This window comes from Podarcis gaigeae, assembly GCF_964106915.1.
Source record: "Podarcis gaigeae genome assembly, chromosome: 15".
NCBI lineage: Eukaryota > Metazoa > Chordata > Lepidosauria > Squamata > Lacertidae > Podarcis > Podarcis gaigeae.
Genome location: NC_139692.1, coordinates 2,089,548 through 2,110,194, shown reverse-complemented (window position 1 = coordinate 2,110,194; position 20,647 = coordinate 2,089,548). Strand labels below are relative to the sequence as shown.

The window sequence follows — 20,647 nt, the reverse complement described above, 5'->3', positions numbered from 1 at the left end:
TGACATGGAGTATATGTTCCCCCTGCCACAATGCTTGAACCACCTCAATGGCACAGCAATAAGGGCGCACCTGCACAGCGCTTGTTGTGTGCAAACATACAGAGTGCACCCAATGCCCACAATTCCATACTCAGAGAAGGGCTTTAGCTCTCATAGATCCCCCCACTCACAGTGACAACGGCTGCTCTGATCTGGACAATAAGCATCCTGCTTTAGGAGCCCGAGCATCCCTTAGGAAGGTACACCTGCATTTTCCAAGCGAACAAGAACATCTCCACCATCAGAAGAACTTCCGTAAGTCTCTTTGAAGTTTTGCTAGTTCCCATAAGGAGCACATGCAAATTCGGAGCCATACCATTCCTGGGTGGAGAGCTGTTCCAGTTATTCCTGGCAACGCCTGGGCTTCCTTTCTCCATTCTAGGGCTGGCTGGTAAGTGGCCCTGAGCCACAGAGAGGCTTTGTCCTGTGGAAGGATAGGCGCTGCGGTCAGGCAGAGGGCTGCTGGGTTGGAAAAAATGGAGGTACAGTGAGAGAGAGCGCATGGCTGAGCAAATGGGGATGTTGGAAATGGACCCGGGAGATCATTCCTTCAGCTGAGGCTCTTGGACAAATCATTCTGTTCTCATGCTTAGCACAGCATTTCTCTCACATTTTGAACTCAAGCAACCTTGCAAACTTTATCCACCTCCTGCGATCTCTCAACCCAATCAGCCATCTGTTGGGCAGATGAGAGTATGGGGATTTCTTCTCTATAATGTTGTGTACCTGCTGCAGCCAATAATCTTTGAATCAGAGTAAATTAATATTATTTTGGCATGCAAATTTGTGACTCAACAAACTTGAGTTCAAACACCAGCTCAAACTCTACACTAATTTTCAAATTGGCCAGAAATGATTTAAAATATATTGTAACTTATCTCCTTTGAATATCAACAGCTCACAATAAAAAGTGTGGTGTGTAAGCATATGTCGCTATTCTCTATTTCAAGCTCAAATGTCAACTGGCCTCTCCTCCCATTTCTCAGGGCCAGGAGAGAAAGATGCAGCAGCATGAGATACCGTTCTTGGAAGATTAACGATATTGGAATGAAAATGCTAGTTTGCACAGCTAATGAACATTTAAGACGTTGCCTGATCTCTAATATTTTCTCCAGTACTTTAAATGAGCTTGCAAGTTGCTTATTTTCCACAGAGGGAAACTTATAGCTATCATGTGGGGCACAGAACAGCTGGAAGGGAGAGGGGAGATTTTAATTGGGGAATACAGCAAATGGGGGGGGGGAATCAGTTACTATAGATCTAATATTCTGAATGAATTCACAAAACTATTTTTTTTTTACAGAAGCCCTGCCTTGCCACATAAAGCACAACGGTCCAAATCAGCCTCCTCCCACATTTCCTACACCCACAACACAGAGATACAAACTGGTTCACTGATGCCCTGCTCTGTCTCTGCACATTCCACACACAGAATCTGGCCAGAATCACCCCACGCCTGTGATTTCATCACAGCTCTTTCAAACAGGAGAAACATGTCCTATATCAGCTTTGGCCAACCCAGGCTTCCTCAACCTCAGCCCTCTAGATGTTTTGAGACTACAATTCCCATCATCCCTGACCGCTGGTCCTGCTAGCTAGGGATCATGGGAGCTGTAGTCCCAAAACATCTGGAGGGCCAAGTTTGCCTATGCCTGGCCTAAAACATCTGGAGGGTACCAGGTTGGCAAAGATTGCCCTGTAAGAACCGAAGAAAAACAAGATGCCAACCAAAGAACCAGCAGTTAAGGACCTAGAAGGAGCCCTGCTGGATCAAAACAAACGCCCAAGTCCAGCACGGTGTGATCTATGGGAAACTTGCAAGCCGGACCCCAGGGTAGCGGGCCTCACCCCACCTGTGATTCCTAGAAGGAGCATTCAGACCACTGTCCCTGTGGCTACAAGCCACTGACAGCCCCATCTTCCATGAGTTTCCCTAATCCTCTGTTCAAGCCATCCCGGTGGGTGGCCATGGCTGCTCTTGTGGGAGGGGATCCCTGGTCTACCTCTGCACTGTGTGAAGTCCATTTAGAGGCAGCAAGAGGCCTGGAGCTCCAGGTCCTTTCCAGCCCTGTCCCTCCCCATTTCCCGGTAGGGCTGGTGGGCCTGCCTGTAATCCTTCTCCCAGCCCGGGGCCCCTGGAGCTGTCTTGGCAAGCAGAGGCCAAGCTCAACAGGAAGCACTGAGGCGGCAACAAGAATCTGGCAGGCAGCAGCTATTTTGCTGAAGTTTAACTTTAGCAGTTTTTAGTATTTAAAGGGGCAGAACCCCTTTGCAGGCAATGTGAGAGGGTGGGTGGGAGGGGGAAACGCGAGGAACTAGGCTGACGACCCCCCTGGAAGATGTGGGGTGGGAGACCTGAGAGCAGGTTCTGTCTTTATCTAAAGGCAGCCGCAGGTGGAGCCTGGAGGAGAGGCTGAGCCACTCCTTTCCCTGGGCCAATTCACCCAAACTGAACTACTGCCTTGGAAGCTGCCCACAGGGTAACTATGCAGATTCACAGTTGGGCAAACAGCACTTTTGGCTCAGTGGGGATTTCTGTTGGGGGGCAGGAACAAGAGAAAGGGTCCCTTCCCCATTGATTCCCTCAGCACCATGGCCTTGATTTGAAGCCATTCCCTCCTCCTCCCGGGGCTGCTGTTAAATAAATAAGCAGGAGATCCATCTCACCATCTGCTTTGGGTACAAGAGACACACGAGACCCCCCCCCCCCAGCGCACATGATCAGGAATGCAGGTACACCCATTTCTAGAGGGACCTGGGGTGTTTGTGTTGTTGCTTTTCTGCATATATTGAAATGCCTAAAGCCATGAAATTTCCACTGCCAAACAACAAAAGCAGAGTGGTTAACAGAGTAAGCTATTAAACATTTGAACTCTCTCAGCCATGAATTTGTGAACTAGCCTTAAACAAGCAATTTCCTTAACCCCCATCTCTGTAGTAGGGGGTAACACTGATCTATTTATGAGGTCGTCATAATACTGCCTGAGATAGTGTATGTGATGTGCTCTGACCACATTACATATTATATTTAGTTTTTGGTGTTTTTTAAAGGAAACAACACAACAAGGCAGGGGTAGACAACATGGTGCCCTCCTGCTCTCAGTCCCAGCCAGCAGGGCCAATAATCCAGGGATGAGGGGAACTGTAATTCAACAGCATCAGTTATCTCTGCAGCAAGGTTGCCAATCCTATACGAAACATCCTTTAAATGCAAGTCTAGCAGAAGCATTAGAAGAACAAGAAAATAACACCAACAAACAACAATAGTCCCTAGAACAGGCTTCCTCAACCTCAGCCCTCCAGATGTTTTGGAACTACAACTCCCATGATCCCTAGCTAGCAGGACCAGTGGTCAGGGATGGTGGGAAGTGTAGTCTCAAAACATCTGGAGGGCCGAGGTTGAGGAAGCCTGTTCTAGAATATGGTAGGGCCTGGAAGGAACAGTGGATTGGAGCTGGGAATAAATTCTTTTGTCTGTTTTCCCAATAAGGTTTTAGGGTGATAAATGCCCTTGAGAAAGGCAGAGAGAAGAGCAACATCCCATACAGAAAGTGCCCTCATTAATTCCAATGCAACTTTTGCAGGAGAACTGGCCAATCATGCCCCTTATTAAGTGGGGTAGTGGGGGTGTCATCTGGGTTTCTGACCAGAAATATATTGGGTCACTCTCAGCTAATCTACAGCATCTTCTCATCCAAACTCATCAGATGACTGTGAAATGGGGCAGACGGGTCACAGGGCCACTTGGCAGAAGCTAGAAGTTTCCCTCATGGTGATCATTAAATCTCTTGCACATGTGTTGGGGTATTGAACCTTGAATTTTAACAGTAACGGCAGTGCTGGCTATTCCGCAATGTGGGTGATGGGAGCTCCCAGGGCCAGCCCTACCATTGCGGAGGATGGAACAGCTGATTTGGGCTTACATGAAAGGGCAGCAAATTGTTACTTGCTTTATTATTATTCTATTTTTCACTCCCATAGGAGAGACACTTGAGGGATTTTCAGGTGCCAGAATAACTTGATCAAGCTTGGGTTGGGTACCATGATCTTGTGGGGGGGGGCATCTGCTGCTCCACCCCAGACGGAAAAGTGTTTGGGGCCTGCCTCACAAAAGGCGTCCTCCGTGGGCTCCTTAGTCCTGGAAGAGGCAGGTGTGCAAACAGACTTCTCTTGAGTGCTCCATGCATCCAAGTGAGAATGGAGCGGCTCACAGGGCAGTGGCCAGCCACTAATCTTCAAAACCCCCAAGGCATGCAGCCGTGCCATTCTCTGGGCCACTGATGGGGAGTGTGTGTGGTGGAAACAATGTCTGTGTGCAAATGCTCTGAAGTGCATAGGCTCCTTGCAAGGTTCCTAAATATGCAGAGAGGCTACAGCTGCAGCCCTTAGGCTCCTCTTTAAAGCAGGGCTGTGGCAATCGATAAGCTGCCACAACAACAAGAAGCTTGCCTCCAGACTTGGATGAATGTGACAAAGAGTGGCAGGCCAGCGTTTCTTTGACTGCCATATTCCTACAGCCACATCCTTTTATAGGGACTTGTCACACTTTTGCCCCAACTGCAAGCACCCAAGAGTAAGAAAGGGAAGCCAAGATACAGCCAACTGCTTAAGACAAACTCCACAAATTAGAAACTGGCATGTCCAGTGCACAAGTTCTATTTCCTATCAGTCCGCCCACAATCCCAGACAGGCCTGCTGGTTGAAGGAGCGCTGTGGCACAGCGATCAGAGCACCTGCTTGGCATGCAGAAGGGCCCAGGTGCAGAGAGGGCTGGGAGAGATTCCCTGCCGGAAATGCCAGAGAGCGGCTGTCAGTAAACAATACTACTTGCTATAAAACACCTTCTTGTGCTCCAGTGAACAGTTCCTTTTTGCAAATGACCCCACGCTTTTCTTTCTTGTTTTCCTTGTGGGGCAGGATATGTGCAACAGGAATAGATTTTGACAAAAGTCTTGTTGGATCAGATAAAATAAAGAGCGGTCCCTTCCACTAAATGCTGCTTTGCTTTTACTAACACTGAGCCCGTTGCCTCTGGGGTGCTCAGGTGGGGCAGCGTCTTCTACCTGGCTGGTAGCCACCAGGGGCAGGAATCCAGAGCACCATCCAAGGGACGGAGCTGGAGGGGCTGCTTGCCACATTGAAAGTAAGTGAAGCAAGACAACCCGACTGCCTGAAGAGCAGGTATGGCAAGCCCAGTCTGAGAGCGCCAAACTTCAGGGCTCTCACCCAATAAACTGCTGTTTGTACTCTGCTCCTAATCACAGAGCCTTCATTGGGCAAAGGCTGCAAGCTCCCGTCTGCAAGCTCCGCCACAAAGCTGGGCTGCCCGCACTAATACTCCGCCAGTAGGCTGGGACCCCGGGATGGGTGGCAGCCCTCATCCAAGGTGAGTCATAGAATTGAAGAATTTTAGCGTGGGAAGGAACCACGAAGGTCATCTAGTCCAACCCCCTGCAATGCAGGAATCTTTTGCCCGCCATGGGGCTCGAACCCTCCACCCAGAGATTAAGAGCCTCATGCCGCCACGCAGTTTAAGAACTCGGTCCCAATGCATGTTCGGGTTCGAAGTGGGTCCTGCGTTGGAAAGCCTTTTCGATACCTGTAGTACACGCGCTCCAAAGAGCTTCGGCGAGAGAGGGAGCTGCCCCCCCCCCCCGCCGCCTTCTTAATGCCCAAATGCTGCTCCTCCCTCCCCCCGCGGATCCGGCCCAGATGCTCCTGGGGTGACGCCACTCCTCGCGAGGCGCCCGCGCCCCGCGCCCCTACTCACCGGCGGGCGGCCGAGGCCGGAGCAGCAGCGGCGGCGCAGCCGGACGACGCGGCCCGGGAGGAGCCCTGCGGAGAGACGGGAGAGAGCGCGGCGCTGAGCGGGCGGGGAGAGGCGGGCCTGGCCGCGTCCCGCGCGGAAGGGAGTTCGCCGCCAACTTGCTGGCCGCGGGCGGGCGGGCGGGGCGGGAGCCGGGCGGGTCCTAGAGGCCAGCAGGTCCGCCGCCGAGCCGGGCGGAGTCAGGCCCGCGAGCTCCGCGCGAGGAGCTTCCCAGGAAGCGGGCAACGGGGCGCCCCCGCCAGTCGCTTCTCCTTAGGTAGAATTCGCGATTACGAAACGACAAGGGTGGCTAGCGAAGCCTCCCGCTCTCAGACTTGTTTTTATTATGCTTTAAGTTGCTTTTGTTGCGGATTCGATTCTTTGCCGGCTGGTCTGGGAGTCAGCAGAAGCGCAGGACACCCCGCCATAAAGCGGCTCCCCTTTCTCAGAGAGGCGCCATATAAAATGCTTTTCAATGGCCTATTGCAACCTGCGTGAAACTACAAGTCCCATCACCCCGGTCAGGTCAGCCTGTTGACTGGGGCTGATGGGAGTTGCAGTGCCAGCTGAGGAAGGCTGATCTGCAAGGCTGGAGTTGCAGTCCTGGAAGCACACTCTGTTGCGCACACTCAGACTTTCACATGAACATGCACAGAGTTGTGCTGTAAATAAAATTTCAAATAAGCACAGTGCTTTTAAGGCTACAGTTCTACAGAAACTTACCTGCAGAGTCAATCCCACTGATGGGAAACGCTAAAGGATAAACTGGAGTTTCTGGTTTCTGGTGGTTTACTGAGTGTGAGCAGCGTATGCGCACACTGGACAGTCACACTCTTCTCTTCCCTTGGCATGAGCTGGATAAAGCAGGAGGCTTTCCCTTACATCTGAACCAAGGGTTGCTATTGGTTTCTCCCTAACAAGCAGCAATCACAACAAGCCAACCTTAAACCATGGTTTGTTGCTGGCTTACTGTAGCACATTAGGAAGCAACAAACTGCAATTCCTGGTTTAGACATAACAGGAGCGCAAATCTTCCTGATTTGTTTCTCCTGCTTGCGCCAGGGGAAATTTGAAGCAGAAGCAGTTGGGGCACATGCAATAGCATTCAGCTTTTCCACAATAAACCACAAAAAGCCACAAACCCTGGCTTGTTCATAGCATGAATTAGGTGGGTTAACACTGCAAGCTTGTTTCTTTTCCTACGCTGGGTGGAAATAGCAACAAAAATAGATTGATACTGTACATCAAAGAGAAGGTACATTGAAAACAGTCAGGAATGATTGGCAAAGCATTTATTATTTTAGACATTGTGCTGATTTGCTAATGCAAGAGAAGTGAACCATTTCATTAGTTTAAATTAAGTCTGAAATGTGATTAGTCTTAATCGTTCCAGTGCCACCCCTCTATCCAATCAACTAGGGATTAGTCCTATCCTTAAGATTTTGAGGTTCCAGCCCTCGGCTCACCTGCCTGAGTAAGCCCAAATGGTACAAGGATGGTGAAGAAGAGTGCCCAGCATCCCAAGAAGGCATTTAGGCAGCCATGCCGTCCCTGCGAGGGAAGCAGCAGCCACAGAAAGCAAGGGCAGCAAGGCAAGAGTTACCTGGAGGGAAAGCTCAATGGCCCTGATGTCCTTGTCCAGCTCTTCGCTCAGCTGCTGCAGCTCCCTCTCCAGTAACTCCTGAAAGAGGGAAGAAATAGGCAGTGGGGGGGGGGGCTGTAGGCAGAAGCCTGCAGTGGCCACAGCAAACGAGCTACATGAGAGTCAAGAGAGAAGCATGAGGAGGCAGCGATGGGGCCACTTGCACAGAAATGCCTGGAAACAAGGTTCGTAGACACTGTCATGTGAAGTGGCTCCTTAAGCCACCAGATATTGCATGCATAGAAGAAGTCCTACTGAGTTCAATGGAGCAGCCTTCTGTGTAGTCTTAAGAACACCACACAGAGATGGACAGACAGCTATGGGCAAAGAGCTCTCGTTTTTCACCAAAAGGGTAAATCTGTGGCTTGATTTAGCCTGCAGGTGGGGGGGGGAATCCTACACATAGAAAGCTAGTAAGCCAGGAAAAAGGTTAGCTTACACCCCTCCTCCATGACATGCTGGTTTTCTATGTGCAAGGCATTTTATTTCTCATTGGGAGAATTCCATCATGTGAACACCCACCTGCAGACTGCAGTGGTACAGCCCAGGCTCAGTTCATCTACCTTAGTGTGAGAACTAGGTTGCACAAGGATGCTCTGATCTGAGTGGCAGAAGCTGCTGTGCAAGGAGAATGATTCTGAATTTATAAGGAGGCTGGATGGAATAGGAGATTCCAGCTCATCGTAATTTACTATGAATTAGCAGCATTCCGATGCCAGGGATGGAGGAATCTCATTTCTCTCTCATTTTTCCAATGCTAAAATTCAGTTCTCACCCCATTTCAGCATCAGTTTGTGATTTTTTAAAAAAAAACTCATCACAAAAACTCATCATTTCATTGTGCATTTCTAATATACTAAAAAAAGCATGCATTACAATACATTTTTATGCACTTTTCATGAATTTGTGCATGTTTTTGCCTAATATACACATTTATGCACATAGTTTTGGGTTGGAGAACTGCACTGCAAAATTAGGAGAAGTGCAAATTTTAAAGGATGGCTGTGTTTCACTTTGCATATTGCTTTGGGAAGTGTCAATTAGGTAGATTTGAATGCAAGCTGCACTAAATGTCTCCCCCAACCCAGCCTGCGCACATAGCCTAACTGGCCCCCTCCCCAGCCTTCAATCCTCTCCTGTTGTGAGTAGATCCTAATGTTAGCACATCATGATGAGCAATTCAACAAGCAGCCATGACTCAAGACTGGCTTGCTGGCAACGGCTTGTTTCAGTGCCACAGTCCTGATTTGTATACCCCATTCAGGGGTATGTGAGCAAAGTGGGTGTTAAGAATGTCTCAAAACAAGGTACATCTCTGTACGATTATGCCAAGCTGAGCCTTCTCTGCAGTGGTGCCCTTGTTTTAGAACTCTGTTTAGAAAGGTGTGCCTGGCACCAAATCTGTTATCTTCCAGGGACCACCTTTTTTCCCCCTCAGGCTTCTCACCTCTGTGGTGTTAACTTGAATTTGATATGGCTGGGCTGCTGCTGTGCATTTTATGTGCCTGGAAGTTTTTTCACTGTTGTGGAAACTTGCATCACACATCTGCTGAAGTGGACTCCAGTCCCTAAAAGGGTATGCCACAGTAATCCTACTGCTCTTTTCAGGTCCCACAAAACTCTGTTGTTTTTGCTGCAAGACTAACACAGCTGCTCCTCTGGAAGTCGCTTCTTAATGTGGAGGCGCCAATCAGGCCTCAAGCAGCTATTAACCATTTCGTTGCAGGCAAGTCAGTACAAGAGTTATAGGGTGGCAATTTAGGGTGATTGCAAAGGCAATGAGATGGGTAGCTTAAACATGACACCCAAAGCGAGGATGGTCTTGATTTCTGGCAGCAGCAGGGGCCGACACACATTGCAGTGAAAGGGAACTATAATGTCATAATGGCAAAGGTAATGAGGTGCTATATCTAGAACCACATATACGCGTGATTCAACAAGAGTGCAGAATGTAATACTGGATGCAGGATTTGGCTTCTTGGAAATATCATTTTTTAAATTCAAAACAAAGTCTCAAGTCCTTATGGCTCCAGGTGTAGCTTTGGAAGTCCTAGACGCTGGAGGCTACTTGTGGGTTGCCCTGCTGCATTACCTGCATAGCTTCCTGCTGAAATAACCCTAACCCTAACCCTAATTGTGTGAATGAAGCACAAATCACAACAGTTGCAGAAATGAGTATTTCTTTATGTGGAATCAGAATGGTCTGGATGCAGATTTTAAATATTTTAGTGTGGGGTGTGCATGACCCTGACTAGAGCACACAAGAGGCACCTGGTTCTGTGAGGCCTATTTGGGGACCACAGCAGCAGGGCTCCTGCTCTGAATGGTGACCTAGAGCATTCTTCCCCATCCATAGCATGCAGATCTTGGCAGTGCATCTGCAGTGCGGAGGAGGGGGGAGAGGAAATAACAAAGAATCCTCCTCCATGGAAGCCAGTAAACACAGCTGCTCTCCGGCTGCCTTGGGAGAAGCCAACAGGGAGGATCTCAGGGACAGCAGCCCCATCCCCTCCTCCTGGCTCAATAAGTCTCTGTGCTAGCTTTCCCCTGCCCCCAAGGAAGTGCACAGCATGGGCTTGGCTGGATCCCAGGTCTTGCTTTGCGACCCCAGGCTACGCATGCCTCACCCTTGGCACTGCAGAATACTCACCTCAATGGGCGGGGAGGGGGGACGGCCTTGTGCTGAATGTGCTGTGAGGGGCTTCGAAGGCTGCAAAGGGCAAATCAAAGCATCAGTAAAGAGGCTGCTGTATTGGAGGGAATCCTCAAGCAGGACACACATCCCTTGGTCTGAATGAGGACTGTTGAGAAGGGGGAGGAGGGGGCGAATGGCTGGGATTTCCCGCTTCATTAAGTTATTCTCCATATGTTGCAACCATTGTTCCACATCCTTGCTTTCAAATATGAGCACAAAGAGTTGTGCAGTGTGACACTACATGTGAGCAGCGTGCCTCACGGAGCTCAGTGGGGTTGACACGCCAGGAGACGTGCTGAGCAATGCAGTCTTGTCCTTCAGACAGCTGACTGACAATATGTGATCCAGTCCAGACACAATCTGGGTCTACTGCTAGTTCAGGCACAACTAAATCCAGGGAGGCTTGCATACCGAGCTGGGATAATCGAGGATGGATGACTTCCCAGGTTCATAGTCAAAAATGCTCTTGGGCTCCATGGCTGCAGCATCAGCTGCTTCCCAATTTCTCCTGCAAGAGAAAGAGAAGAGAATCTCAAAGGGGCTGCGAGCTCCTCCACTTCTTGCACCTGTGACTCCCCCCCCCCCCCCGAGTCTTCAAAGGCAGGCAAGACACATTTCAGCAGGGGCTGCTGCAATGGATAGCCGTGTTGTGCCCTGGACTGGAACATAGGAAGATGCTTCCTACTAAGTCAGACCATCTACCTCAGTATTGTCTACACTGACCGGAAGGGGCTGGTCAAGCTTTCAAGCAAGGGACATTCCCAGCCCTACTTGGAAATGCTGGGGACTGAACCTGAGACTCCCATCGTCTTCTGCCTGAGGCAGCTGCCTCACTCCGCCTAATGATAGGGCTGGTCCTGCTTCCTCTGCCCCCTATGCCTTTCTTTTAGGGGGTGTCCTTTGCACACACATGGCAACATCACGGGACTGTTGCAAAGCAAATGTTGCAAAATGGCCATGAAACCACTGCAGAGCGCACTTCTGTACCACCTGCAGTGGCGGAGGAAGGGGTGTGTGGTGAGTGCAGGCTGCCCCAGGTGACATCTCTAAGGGGAGTGAAAAATTGGCAAAAATATGTTTTCAAAAGCGGGGGGCTCACAACACTTAAAAATAAATAAATAAATAAAGTTATTTAAAATGTGCGCACGTGCCACTGGGAAAGAAGGATGACCCGCCAGGGGCCAGACGCAAGGAGGTAAACAAACAATAAGACCCTCCCCCGCCTCATTTTGCCTGCCTGTTCGGAACCCCAGAAAGGGTGAATCCTGAGGACTTCTGGCGAGGCAAAGTGGTGGGCACACAGTGGTGCAAAGCTCAAGGGCAGCCAGCACCAGCTGCACTGCCTAGCCGATCCCTGAGCCGTAAAACCTCCTGCCACAACCGCCACGACCAGAGGGGAGCCAGGGGTGCCCAGCGCAAGGACCAAAAAGGCGACCCAGAGCCCACCAGCGGCCTCTACCACACTGGGAACGGGAGCGCTGGACCTGTGGCCCGACAGAGCACAGGGGCCTGGAGGCAGAACAGGGGCAGCCCTCGCCGTTGTGAACAGGTGGGCAAGCAGGAGGTCGGGCAGTCGCCACGCTGGCCTCCCTTGTGCTTGAGAAGAGTCCTGCCCGGGAGCCAAGCGCCAAAGATAAGCCTCTCCGACATGCAGCCCAGCGATGCCCGCTGCTGCTGCCACTTCCCGAAGTGAGTTAGCTGCTGTCCACCTCCTGATTTAGCCTCCGTTGGGCCGCTAAGGCTGGCTTCGCCACCCTCCTCTTGCGCACCTCACAGAGGGAGAGCAAGGAGACATGGACAGAGCTGCGTTAACCAAGAGGCAGCTGCTGTGCTTGGCTGAAGATCCCCAGCCTGGCAGGAGGCGGTGAGAGCTCCGTGGCCACACATGCTTTTGGTGGTGGGGAAACAGGACAGTGTACAAAGGAGTCCTGAGGGATCCCTTGCGTGCCAGGGAGCAAAGTGCCTGAAGGTGCCACGATCGAGGCTGACTAAATATGTAGCAGAGCCCAAAGGAAGTTCCAGGGTGCCCATAACCCCAAGCCTACCCCAAGCCGCCGATGGGGAGGGGGGTGACAAAACTTTTCCCGCAGCAGCTACACCTCTGACCACCTGACCTCATCTCAGAACCAACGGTCTGAGTGGAGGAAGCTCCTGCATTCAGCTGCTGGTGCTCAAGTGATAACTCATCAAGTCAAGATATCAAGGACCCATCTACACCAATTGGTCAAGCAGCCAATTGTTCTGCCAAGCAGAATTCCAAAATCCACTTTCTGCTGGCATGCTCCACAGCTCCCCCCAGGGCACAGTTGGGCACTGGAACACACATAGATTCAGATGGGTGTGTTATCCTTTACAGAGCCTTTCAGAACCTAAAGAAGCAAAATGTGTGCTTGCCATTTCCCCTGTTTGTTTTAAGAGCAGCCAGTGCCCCCCAATCAGTACTGAGACCACAGCACCCAGAGGTGGGGAGTCAACCAGTTCCTCCCACACTGTGGTCCTGACAAAAAAAACCTCCTGCCCAGATCTGCAGTTTGTCCTGAGAGAGTTGCTGAAATTGGCATCAATAGCAGCTTACATGTGTGCTTTTAAATCAGGCTGTAGTCTTCCTTCCTGCTCTCACACACCCTGTGACGGCTATTGTTTATCTCACATAATGTCTAGTATGGCGCTCATACTTCCTAAGTCACAGTGAGGCTAACTATCCCCAAGTTACAAAATGCAACTGCAGGAGGCACAGCTTGCCCCTTAAGTTTACAAATCTTCCCCTTCCCTCATTGGCCACATCCACAGCACACTGCCTCCGAACCCACCAAAAAGCAAGGTGGCTGTGTAAGCGACTTACTTTCATTTTTAATGCTCTCAGCATACACGCACATATGCCCTGTTTTATAATACCTCCTGGGAGCTATAGTTGAGTGAGACAGCTGAGAAAGAGGATCCTTAGCTCTCCCCCAGGAACTATAATACCCAGGTCCACGGGCTGAAAACCAAGGGTCTACCCTAAGGCAATGCTGGGCAACCTGTAGCCTCTGCCTTAATTTCAAAAGGCCTCTGCAAGTTATTAGTTTAGCATTGTCTGGCAAGAGCAACCTGTCTCTAATCCAGCAGCCTGCTCTGTGGGGGGGGGGGGGGGGCATGTGAGGAACTTCTGGGGAATCTTCCAAGGGGTCACACTGCCCAAGCAGAGAGGCCTGGGGGGCTCATTTGGCCTCTGAAGTTCCTCGCCCCCAGTTGACGGAATAAAGGTTCCCCACGCAGGCCTCTCCCTCGGGGCTGCACTTACCAGTCTGAGCCATTCTGCCGATGCCTGAAGCCAGGGCTGCTTGACGCCAGGGCTGCTGGTGGGCTTTTCTGCATGAGCCCCGGAGTCCTGTGCCCTGAGAAGGACAAAATGAGAGCTCCCTGGAGCAGACAGGCTTCTTCAAGGGACAGCTGTGTTTCTCCTGTTAGGCTGCTTCTCAGAAACCCCATGCGCCCCCCACACTCTTTCGGCCACCAGCTCCTATCACTCTGCTGGCTGTGGCTGCTGGGAACTGGAGTCCATAATATCTAGAAGACAGGAAGCTACCAGTCTGGCACACATTTTAAAAAGAAAAGCCTGACTAGCTTTTAACACACCTTTTAACTGAATAACTTTTTTAAGAAATGCCTGTAGCAACTGATATTATGAAGACTTGTTTACCCTAAATAGAATCCAATAAAGGAGACATGTAAGTACAAAATATTTTTTTAATATGATCCCATTGAGATCCCAAGATGAAAATTTGCAGATTGCTCTTAGAAATATTAAATAACTAATACATTGTTTGGAATCTTTTTATCATTAATGTTTTTAACACTTTTTAAAATTATAAATTTTCTAACTTAAATTTAAAATTTTAAGTGTAGCCATCATGTGACGTATCATATTAAAGCCTATGAAGTTCTGAAGAGATTGGTGTTTTTAGTTTTGACATATCTCAATCCTGGGGTGAGCCTTAAAGGTTTCTGTGTAGTCTGGCAAGGCCAAAATTGTCAATTTTTTTGAAATTTCAAACCCTCATAACTCAAAAATGGAATAAGGTGAAAAAATTAATTTTAGATTTAAACTTAGTTTTGATCATTCAACAAGTATACAAAATATTAACAAAATTAGATGACATGAGGTAAAAAAGTTGGATCACTTGATATGGAATGACCATGAGAATGGCCCCAGTATCCATCCACAGCATTCTGTTTTTCCTTGGTACCACTTCCTGACGAATAACTCCACATAGACACACAGCCTTTTGCATTTGGGTTCTCCCCCAACACAGACTCCCACACAAGCCTATGGTTGTTCCTGACACTATTTGGGAATCATCTGTCAGTGTAAAATTACTTGGCCATTGCCAAATGTGACATCTAAGCTGCACAATCAGAAGCAGAAACCAATTCCTACCTCTAGAGTTGTAGGAGAAGTCCCAGTCCAGTTCTGATTCTGAAAGGAAAGGGAGATTTTTAGAGAGAACCAGTTCCAGGTTTGAGCTGGCCTAAGGGTCTCTAGCGAGCCTCTTTCCCTGCCATGATCACCTAGCTGTGCTGGCAATGTCATTCTCTTGGCTAGGGATGGACAAACCTGCCAGTCTCTGTTTCTCTCCATTTTATTTTAAAAGTCCTCATGAAAATTTGCTAGCATTTTAGTGCTTTCCCCTAATATATGCATTTTTGTATATATTATTTGGTTGGAGAACTGCTGAAAAGTGCAGATTTTGAAGGAAACTGCATTGCGGTTCATGTATCATTTACCTGGTGTGAGTTAGCTAGGCTTTCATTCAAAGGCAAACCAAACCAAACTTCTCCCCATCCCTTCTTGTAATTTCCCACCATGCCCCACAGCTCTAGATTAGGGGCAGTGTGGCAAAGCAAAAGCGTTGCTGGGTCCATCTGTTTTGTGCTGCTCAGAATGCCAGGCCAAGAAATAAATAAAAATAAGGGGAGGGGAGGGGTCCAGACACCTGCTCAAGGATAGCAGGTGCTGATTCCAGCCCCGTACACACTGAGAGGCCAAAGGGCACCCAAGTGAGGTCTCTGCTCAGAACGGAGCGTGTTGAACAAACAACAGGAAGTGGAGGAAGGAAGACTGCGCATCAAGTGCAGGGCACGTGGCAAAGGATTTGGACCCCGGGGAGCCACTTTACAGGGCAGTGAACACAGAGCGGTTCAAAGGGAAAGGTAGGCAGTCTGCATTGTGCCTCCTCCTCCTCCACCACTTGGTAAAGGCCATTGGCTTGGATCATGGGCAAAGAAACTGACCAACCGATGGCCTCTGCTCACACAGCATTAATATACCTGGGGTGGTGGGAATCCCTATGACCTGTTTAGTACTGTTTGGTCTGGCTCTCAGCAACCCTGTAGGGTCACCCAACATTATCTCTATAAAAAGGAAGACACATTCCTCCATAAGAAAAACTGCAATAATCCACAATTGAGCCATCTCTTTATTAGGACCAACCAAATTGTGACAGAATAGTGAGAAGCTTTAGAGTTCTTCAAAACTGGTAGTCAGAATGGGGGGCAGGGGTAGAAGCTGGCTTGATGTTAGAGACACAAAGTGTGCGCTTATTCATACTCTTAGAATTGAGTGAAAGAGGAGATTGCAGACTTAATAGGATTAGAATTTGGTAGGTGCCATTCAGGTTTCAGGCTGCACCTGGGACCAAGAAGCGAGGAGGAACTAGGGATGGAAAACATTTGGTTCCGTTTGCAATTGAAGGTGAACCAATCGGCTCCGCACATTCCAAAATAATACAAGAATTGAAACATAGCCATCCTTTGACACTGATGTTTCTATGAATTTTGCAGTGCATTACTCCAATGAGCACTGAAATGCATATACTGGGTAATGTGTTTTGTAGAAATGCATATATTTGTGAAAATAACATACAAAAATGTACTGTATTAGAGAAAATTGCTTTGCAAAAAATGTGTGAGTGAAGCAAAATTGCATAAAAAAATTTGTGTATTAGTTGAAATTTGGATGAAAATGCTCATGAATTTTAATGAGGACTTTAAAAAATGTAATCTAATGTGGAAATGTGGAGAACTGAATTTAAAATTGAAAAAATGAGAAGCTGAGAAGCCAAAATTGTCAGATTCACCCAGCCCTTGCCTTTACCAGACCCTCCATTTTCATATATAAAATGCAGCTGTTACCTTAATAATAATAATAAAATAATAATAACAACAATAATAATAATATTTGTATACCGACCTTCATCCACAGATCTTAGGGTGGTTCACAACATAAAATTACGATATAAAAAACACAAAATACACAATAAAAAGAAGAACAAAAACAAACCAAAAATCCCACCTCCCACAACAGAGAGGAACATTTTCTCCTGGAGCCCATAGTTTGAAGCCTGAGGTTTAGCTTGCTGAAAGCCACCAGCTGTGTTCAGGATAAGACTTCTTACCGGCCAGAGTTGCACTATTTTACTAGTTTCATTTTCCTAAAACATGGGCAGCCTAGAAAATGAGATTTGAACCACTAGGGGATGCTCAATATCTGCAGAGACATGTCTCACTGGATAGATCACATGCTGACTATAGTTTCTCAAGGATTATTGATACAAATTTAGGGACTAGATTAATGTGATGCCCTGACAAACTGTACCAGGAAGCTTGCTGTGGATCTGCTGGAACATGCTCCGATACCAGTCCCGAGGACTATCCACACTCTGCAACAGAAACCAGACATGCAAATTCACTAACAGCTGCAAAAGAGAATTGAAGGGGGGGGTGTAAGACAGGGTTGAAGTGATGGGCAGGAAGGAACCAGGGCAGGAATCTATGGGGATCATTTCCCCAAATTTGTCTAGGGAGAAGATACATTCTCCAACAGTTTTGAAGCTGTGAAGACTCACTATAAGCAGTGGAGGGAGCACAGTTTCTTCTTCTTCTCCTAAGGAAGTATCTCAGTTGTCACCCTAGCCATCATTCTAGGGCATCATTCTAGGGCATTGGGGATAGGATGGGAGAATGGTGCCAACCACAAAAATAGTGGAAAATATTTGGAGAATATTCTGCAAAGTGATCTTTTTTCAGGAGGATGAAAAAATTAGTTTTCTTCTGAGAAATTTCAGTTCAGCTCTATACTGCAATGCCTCCCACTTCCTCCTCCTCCTCCCTGTGGTGCAGATTCCCTTGTTGGCCTTTATCTATGATTTCATGTTGCGTATCTGCATATGCGCTCAAATCCAAGCTATGATGGGAATATTAGTTCACGTTAGCCATGGTTAGCAGCATCAGTGCAGACACCAAGCTTCATCCATGGTTAGGCTGACAAGGAAAAAGCAGGCTAGAGCTCCAGTGGAGAAGGGTAGAAAATGGAAGAAGGAGAACACATTCCCAAGTCAGTTTGCAAATTATGGTTTGCACTAAACCACACACGCCATCTGAGCTGGGCCAATGTGCTTTCTTTTCATATTTTTTGGCAACGGGGGAGATTTGTTGTTGCTTTTGTTGCAAACAAGCTCATGGAGGCCACTGGGAACACTCTCGACTTCAGGCCAACCTCCCACATTGTTCCCTTTGATACAGCATTCAGATAACCAATCTTAAGAGGTTCTCACTTAATTGCAGAACCAGCCCAGTTTTCCATAGTTCAAAAGAAGCCTCAAAAGATCATGAGCTCAAATTAGCTTGGCTACAGACTTAAAGTGCTTAAAGTACATAGCAGAGGAGAGGGGATGCTGAAGAGAGCTTGGATTTTTGCATCCTATTTGCATCTGCTTCATCTACAGACTCACCGATCGTGAGGCGATGGGCATCCCAGACTCATCCACTGGTCCAATGCCATCATACTTCACCCAGCGTTTTTCCTTCCTCCGGCCATCTTTTGTCCAGGTGGCGGACCAGCCTGGTTGTGCAGTGCCATTGACAGCTGGGCGAGCAGGTGAACCAGCTGGGTGAGGGACAGGTGCTGCTTGTGATGTCAGTGGTCTAATTTCTTTAGCAGGCCAGGTGGGATACCAATTATTTGCTGCAAATAGATACAGGCAATGTCTAGTGAGCCAGCTCCGCAGGAGGTAAGGTCAGCCAGACCAACATAAAGCAAACACAGCGGTTTACTGGGCTCATACCATATTAACCACAATAGCCAAACATTTCATGGCAGCAATATACCTCCAAAGAGGATGTGTTGGTGATAAACAAAGGGTGGCCATCACCAGCAGAGCCGGCTTGTGGGTTTCCAAGCAGAGGAATCTGGCTAGCTGCTCATGGAAACAAAATGCTAGATATGATGGACCTTGGTAAAGGTAAAGGGTAAAGGGACCCCTGACCATTAGGTCCAGTCGTGGCCGACTCCGGGGTTGCGGTGCTCATCTCGCTTTATTGGCCGAGGGAGCCGGCGTACAGTCATGTGACCAGCATGACTAAGCCGCTTCTGGCGAACCAGAGCAGCGCACGGAAACGTCGTTTACCTTCCCACCGGAGCGGTACCTATTTATCTAATTGCACTTTGATGTGCTTTCGAACTGCTAGGTTGGCAGGAGCAGGGACTGAGCAACGGGAGCTCACCCTGTCGCGGGGATTCGAACCGCCAACCTTCTGATCGGCAAGTCCTAGGCTCTGTGGTTTAACCCACAGCACCACACGTGTCCCTTTTGATGGACCTTGGTAAGATGCAATAAATCAGTCCTTAAGTTCTTATGAATCTAGTAGTCAAATTAGTCCCATGAGATGTCAGCTCCTCCACTGATGGGAGCACAGCAGGGGCGTTGCTAGACACTTAAGAAGGATTCAGGACATGTGGCCATAGTCACAAAATTTCATAAGCTTTGCATATCTATAGACACATATTTGTACATGGAGACATATGGATACATATTTAGAATTTAAATGTCACAGAAGGCATGTCAATCTATCCAAAAGATCAGGTCAAATTAATTATTCACAGCACCCCAGCCCAGATCACTCCAAATAAATTCCTCTTCAATTCAATTACTTCCAATTTATTTATCAAAAAATCCTGCTCTAAATCAATTCAATTCCGCTTCAATTAGATCAATTCATTGGGCTGTAGCTAATGCTAGTCCTACTCAAAGTAGACCCATTGAAATTAACAGACAAGGCCATTAATTTCAGTGGGCTTACTCTGAGTTGAATATGATCCATTATCTCTAGATAAAGCCATCTTACATTAATTTACTCTTCCAGATTGATATCCTACACCTGCAAGTTGATCTTCCCCCTGCCCAGTCCTTAGAAAAAGATGTATGGCCCATGGATTCCCACACACACACACCGCAGGAGCACTGCGAAAGCACAGAGTGAGAAGCTGGGCTGAGTTTCAATCAAACACAAAGGCCCAAGCAAATGGGCAACACAGGAAGCGAAGGCGGCAAAAGGCCACCAGGTGTCCATTCTCTTGCCAAGAAGAAACCCTGAGTTCCTCCATATTTGGCTAGAGTTACCTGAGGTTGGTTTCCACGGCTGAGAGATGCCATTGTGCACAGTGCGGGGGGCTGTGTCGTGGAACTCAAAATTCAAGGTGTTTGAACCACAATTACGAATCACAGGAATCTGTAAGCAACAGCACAAGCCCATTAGTTTCACCTCAGTTTTAAAAGCACCAGAAAAGGGTTCCAATCCAAATGAGACTTCTCACATTCTTCATAAATATCACCCTTGGAAGGTTCAGGAGTTCCATGTATTGATAAGACAAATTTGTTCTTGTAATCTTTGGAGAGTGGGACATCTATCCCGCTATCTTTTGAGACTTTTTGTTCCAAAAATGCAAATGAAAGAGATAAGCTTTTCTCCCTCTTTGCATAACAGCCCTCTCCCCTCCTCAGGTTTCAGCAACTGGCATTCAGAAATAAACTGCCTCTGAAAGATTGTTGCATCTGAATGTCTAGAATAAAATTGTTAGAAAATAAATCTAAAAGTAATGATTAACCCAACTGCAAATTGGCTTTAGCTGCAAAAGAAAGGGCAGAATTAATATTGATATTTGCCCTTGAATTTCTTATATCTCCGTCTATATGAATGTTGTCTGATTTTTTGTTGTAACTGAAGTTGTTACTGTCTGGAATAATAAACTATTTTGACTTATACCCAGTTTCACTGAGAAATTGGGCACCTAGTAAACTAGAGGCACAGTGAATTATTTTGATTGTTCTTACTGTGTTTTGCATTAAAATGTGTAAGCCTCTTTGAGGACGGGGACTTTTCCGAGGAAGAAAGGCAGAGCAGGGCTTGAAAGAAGTGAAACAAAGCCACAGTAACCACCTGAGAAAGGACTGTTCTCTGGTTGTGAATCTGGGGGGACAGAACAGTTTTCTGGGACTGTTAACTTAGGATGAATGTGGAGATGGAAAATCTGCCAATGGGAGTTGTAGTCCAAAACATCTGGAGGACCTCCAGTTGGTGAAAGCTGATTTAGGCTGCCAAGATTATAAAGTCTACCTTGGTGAACAAAATGATTACCCGGACAGCC

General features: G+C 47.9%; 1 protein-coding gene across 15 annotated transcripts in view; it reads right to left on the bottom strand.

Moving 5' to 3' along the window:
• Window positions 1–20,647, bottom strand: part of SORBS3 (sorbin and SH3 domain containing 3) — an 82,968-nt gene that overhangs the window by 15,156 nt on the left and 47,165 nt on the right. For 9 of the 15 annotated variants that reach the window (XR_014558124.1, XM_083713530.1, XM_083713528.1 and 6 more), the window contains 10 exons: window positions 19,623–19,731; window positions 17,955–18,187; window positions 16,820–16,883; window positions 14,603–14,641; window positions 13,466–13,559; window positions 10,594–10,690; window positions 10,138–10,197; window positions 7,449–7,526; window positions 5,810–5,874; window positions 356–501 (listed from right to left, as the gene is read on the bottom strand). Coding sequence is in view for 14 of the 15 variants with exons in the window: in XM_083713530.1 (XP_083569656.1) it covers window positions 356–501; window positions 5,810–5,874; window positions 7,449–7,526; window positions 10,138–10,197; window positions 10,594–10,690; window positions 13,466–13,559; window positions 14,603–14,641; window positions 16,820–16,883; window positions 17,955–18,187; window positions 19,623–19,731 (985 nt within the window). In the remaining variant the exon portion in view is untranslated. Of the gene's footprint in view, window positions 1–355; window positions 502–5,809; window positions 5,875–7,448; window positions 7,527–10,137; window positions 10,198–10,593; window positions 10,691–13,465; window positions 13,732–14,602; window positions 14,642–16,819; window positions 16,884–17,954; window positions 18,188–19,622; window positions 19,732–20,647 lie in introns of all 15 variants that reach the window. The other 6 variants (XM_083713533.1, XM_083713531.1, XM_083713532.1 and 3 more) reach the window with 3 other exon arrangements.